This window comes from Eurytemora carolleeae, unplaced genomic scaffold, assembly GCF_000591075.1.
Source record: "Eurytemora carolleeae unplaced genomic scaffold, Eaff_2.0 scaffold1162, whole genome shotgun sequence".
Classification (NCBI taxonomy): domain Eukaryota; kingdom Metazoa; phylum Arthropoda; class Copepoda; order Calanoida; family Temoridae; genus Eurytemora; species Eurytemora carolleeae.
In genome coordinates, this window is record NW_019397056.1 from 56,776 (window position 1) to 61,594 (window position 4,819).

General features: G+C 33.0%; 1 protein-coding gene across 1 annotated transcript; it reads left to right on the plus strand.

Moving 5' to 3' along the window:
* The first annotated feature begins 1,410 nt into the window (after positions 1–1,410).
* LOC111711463 (uncharacterized) lies at positions 1,411–3,901 on the plus strand. The gene is made up of 2 exons (XM_023485836.1): positions 1,411–1,585; positions 2,220–3,901. Exons 1-2 carry the CDS (start codon positions 1,413–1,415, stop codon positions 2,584–2,586), a joined length of 540 nt encoding a protein of 179 aa, XP_023341604.1. The 5' UTR covers positions 1,411–1,412; the 3' UTR covers positions 2,587–3,901.
* The last annotated feature ends 918 nt before the right edge of the window (positions 3,902–4,819 follow it).

Consider the following 4,819-nt stretch of genomic DNA (forward strand, 5'->3'; position numbering starts at 1 on the left):
CTCCATGTTAAATGGGTTTAAAACTCCATGATAACTGGCTGTATAACTCCATGTTTAATGGGTTTAAAACTTCATGTTAACTGGCTGTATAACTCCATGTTTAATGGGTTTAAAACTCCATGATAACTGGCTGTATAACTCCATGTTAAATGGTTGCATAACTCCATTTTAACTGGCTCTATAACTCCATGTTAACTGGCTGTATAACTCCGTGTTAACTGGCTTTATAACTCCATGTTAACTGGCTGTATAACTTCATGTTAACTGGCTGTATAACTCCATGTTAACTGGCTTTATAACTCCACGTTAACTGGCTGTATAACTCCATGCTAACTGGATTTATAACTCCATGTTAACTTGCTGTATAACTCCATTGTAACTGACTGTATAACTCCATGTTAACTGGCTGTAGAACTCCATGTAACTGGCTGTATAACTCTATGTTAAATGGGTTTGAAACTCCATGATAATGGTTTTATAACTCCATGTTAACTGAATATATAAATCCATGATTAATGGTTTTATAACTCCATATTAACTGGTTGTATACCTCCATGTTAAATGGTTGTATAATTCCATAATAATGGTATTATAATTCCATCTTAACTGAAAGTATTACTCCATCTTAACTGGTTTTATAATTCTATGCTAAAATGTTTTATAACTTCATGTTAAATGGTTTTATAACTTCATTTTAACTGGTTGTATAAATCCATGTTAAATGGTTTTATAACTCCATGTTAACTGGTTGTATAACTCCTTGTTAACTGGTTGTAAAACTCCATGATAAATGGTTTTACAACTTCATTTTAACTGGTTGTATAAATCCATGTTAACTGGCTTCAAAAACTCCATGTTAACTGCATGGCTGTATAACTCCATGTTAACTGGTTGTATAACTCCATGTTAACTGGTTGTATAACCCCATGTTAACTGGTTGTATAACTCCATGTTAACTGGTTGTATAACTCCATGTTAACTGGTTGTATAACTCCATGTTAACTCTTTGTATAACTCCATGAAAAATGGTTTTGTTTATAATCCATATCAAATACTGAGTATTTTTAAAGACAAAGGGTTAGTGTAAAATCATAAATAATTTTGATATAATTTGTTTGAATGATTCTGAACGAAAAATACACAAATATTTGTTCACTTTGACCAGAGAAATTCCTTTTTTGTTATGAAGAGTTTAAAAATTTAATTTCATAAAAAGCTCAGGCAATCTTTATTCCTTGTAGCCTTGTATGATGGACTAATGTAAAAAATAAAAAAAATGGCAAATTTTAAGCGCAATTATGATTTTGAATCAAAAAAAAGTTATAGTATTTTCCTGCAAGCTATTCTACCCCCTCAGTATGACTTTGGATAATTATCTATAATCTAGATCATCCTCATATTTCCAGTGCCCCATGATGACACCTTCCCCACTGACTCCTCTGGATGGAACTGGACACACAAGGTTTGCCGCGTTCCAGTTGAATAATCTACGAAGAAACACCGAATATGCCACAAACTCCATGCATGTACCAAGAACTTCTGTTCTACGCACTCAAAGTGATAGCAAAACCGTATTCAGCTCAAGGCATAAATCAATTTACAAATTGAATAAAGAAGATTATGGTACTCACTACAGATGGGCATCGTTTTTGAGAACGAACGAAAATTTTCGTTAACTATGGTCGATCGTTCAGAAAAGAAATAACAATCGACGACAATCTAATTATCCAGAGAAATTAAAAAACGACCGATTTTTAAAAAAGAATGATTTAAAATTGTTCTTGAAAAAACAATAGTTTATTACTGAAGGAACAATCATAAACTTACAAATATTTAATTGTAACTTAATCCATTCTCATTTTTAAGCCCATTCTCAAAATATATATATACACAAAAATATAAACACACATTCCTGTATTTTTGGTATGCAACAATTTTCATTGAATCCCTCTAATCTAAAACTTATTCATGCAGGTTTATGTTAAAATTCCGGCTCTTTTCACAAAATTGGCGTTTAATTTTTTTATTACAATATGTTAAATCTCCAATATTTTTCTTCTTCAAGGTATTTTTTCTGTAGCCAAACATACCCGAATAAATGCCAAGCCCAAAAGTAATCAATGCAATTGATAGCACATTGTTTTCAAGAGCATTGTGCAATAATATTGGTAGCAGAATTATAAGAATGGAATGATAACTAATAAATTGATTTTGATAAGATTTTCTCCAAACTGTACCTCAAACGGATTGCTCCAACCTTGTGATCTTCGGTCATCATTTTCAAGCCCAATTTCCCCATCAAGACATATGCTATTAAACTCCAGTATAGCACCTTCAACATCAAGTTTTCCAACTTCAAGCTTGACACAATCTACCTCTAGTCTATCACCTTCTGCTAAAAGCCTTGCACATACCCCCCTTAAACCTACAACGTCAAGGTTGAAAACATTCTCTCCAAGGCGTAAGCAATTAAGACTTAACCTGACCTGTTCTAGCAGTTGTCATAGTAGAGGGAATATAGAAATACAGAGACAGTTAGAACTTGGCATGTCGGAGACAATCTATGCTGAAACTAAGTTTCTGTAAAAACTTGGCATGTCGGAGACAATCTATATTGCTGAAACTAAATTTCTGTAAAAACTTGGCATGCCGGAGACAATCTATGCTGAAACTAAGTTTCTGTAAAACTTGGCATGCATGAGACAATCTATGCTGAAACTAAGTTTCTGTAAAAACTTGGCATGCTGGAATCAATCTATGCTGAAACTAAGTTTCTGTAAAAATTTGGCGTGCCGAAGACAATCTAAGCTGATGCTAAGTTTTTGTAAAAACTTGGCATGTCGGAGACAATCCATGCTGAAACTAAGTTTCTGTAAAAATTTTGCATGCCGGAGACAATCTATGCTGAAACTAAGTTTAAGTAAAAACTTGGCATGCTGGAGACAATCTATGCTGATACTAAGTTTCTGTAACAATTGGCATGCCTGATACAATCTATGCTGAGACTAAGTTTATGTAAAAACTTGGCATGCGCGAGACAATCTATGCTGAAAGTAAGTTTTTGTAAAAAACTTGGCATGTCGGAGACAATCTTAATGGAAACTGAGTTTCTGTAAAACTTGTCATGCTGAAGGCAATCTATGCTGAAGCTAAGTTTCAGTAAAAATTGTGCATGCTGGAGACAATCTATGCTGAGACTAAGTTTATGTAAAAACTTGGCATCCCAGAGACAATCTATGCTGAAAGTAAGTTTTTGTAAAAGCTTGACATGTCGGAGACAATCTTTATGGAAACTGAGTTTCTGTAAAAACTTGGCATGCCGAAGACAATCTATGCTGACACTAAGTTTCTGTAAAATTTGGCATGCCGGAGACAATTTAAGCTGAAGCTAAGTTTTTGTAAACACTTGGCATGCCTGAGACAATCTATGCTGAAACTAAGTTTCTGTAAAAACTTGGCATACCAGAGACAATCTATGCTGAAACTAAGTTTCTGTAAAAACTTGGCATGCTGGAGACAATCTATGCTGAAACTAAGTTTCTGTAAAAAGTCGGCATGCCGGAGACAATCTATGCTGAAACTAAGTTTCTGTAAAAACTTGGCATACCAGAGACTATCTATGCTGAAACTAAGTTTCTGTAAAAACTTGGCATCCTGGAGACAATCTATGCCGAAACTTACTTTCTGTAAAAACTTGGCATGCTGGAGACAATCTATGCTGAAACTAAGTTTCTTTAAAAGTTGGCATGCCGGAGACAATCTATGCTGAAGCTAAGTTTATGTAAAAACAAAGGACACCGGTCTAACTAGAGAGAGCAGCACTCGGATTCTTCTTTTTGAAATCAAATGTGTTTGGGTCTATAATTCAACAATCTTTTAACTTACGGATTTGTTTATTCTATACTTTTTCATTCAAAATGTAAATTCTGACAAAAAAGTATTTAAGAAAAAAGGCTAAACGTTATGTTTATTTTGGGTAAAATTGTGATCGAAAGTCACAGCTTTCTAGAATATTGACAGAACCGTTTAATCCACGTAAGGAAGAAACTATGGTTTGTGATAGAACTTAACTTCAGTTTAAATTCATTTTTAGATTAAAGTTTTTTGACGCTCATTCCCTCTTTAAAGAATGCTGCTCATCCATGGCATTAAATTAGCCAAAAAAGAGCTATGATGACCATGAAGTGTGACATAAACTATCTAAAAAATAATCCACGTTCATAAGGAAGAACAAACCAATTTTTTAGTAAAATACCATTCCTATCATATTCTCTGTGTATTAGAATAGCATTTTCAATTTGCAAGGAATCAAATTAAATATAATTCATGAAAATTATTTTTACAATTTTTTAAAGGAGATCTTGCAATGAGAACATTTTTGGAACTATGGATGTATGTAAATATGTTATTATTTATTAAGCAATTTATACATTAAAACATATATTCAGCATATATAATGTTTTGTGTAAATTATAAAACCTATACTGAACTAAAATCTTTTTAATTATTTTACAATATTTTTGTAAGGATTGATGAATTGATAATAAACTGTGTTGTTTATTAACCCTATTCCTCTATAGACCTCTCAACTGACCTTTCATCTTACCTCTTATATGACCTTTAATCCTACCTCTTATTTGACCTCTCATCTAAAATCTCATCCGATCTCTCATCTGACCTCTCATTCGACCTCTCATCTGACCTCTCATCTAACCCCTGATATCTGACCTCTTATTTTAATGGTAATTTTAATTACAAAAATCAAAATGGCATAAACTAATTGGACAATATATGCAAAAGCTTTATTACGCCATCTGAT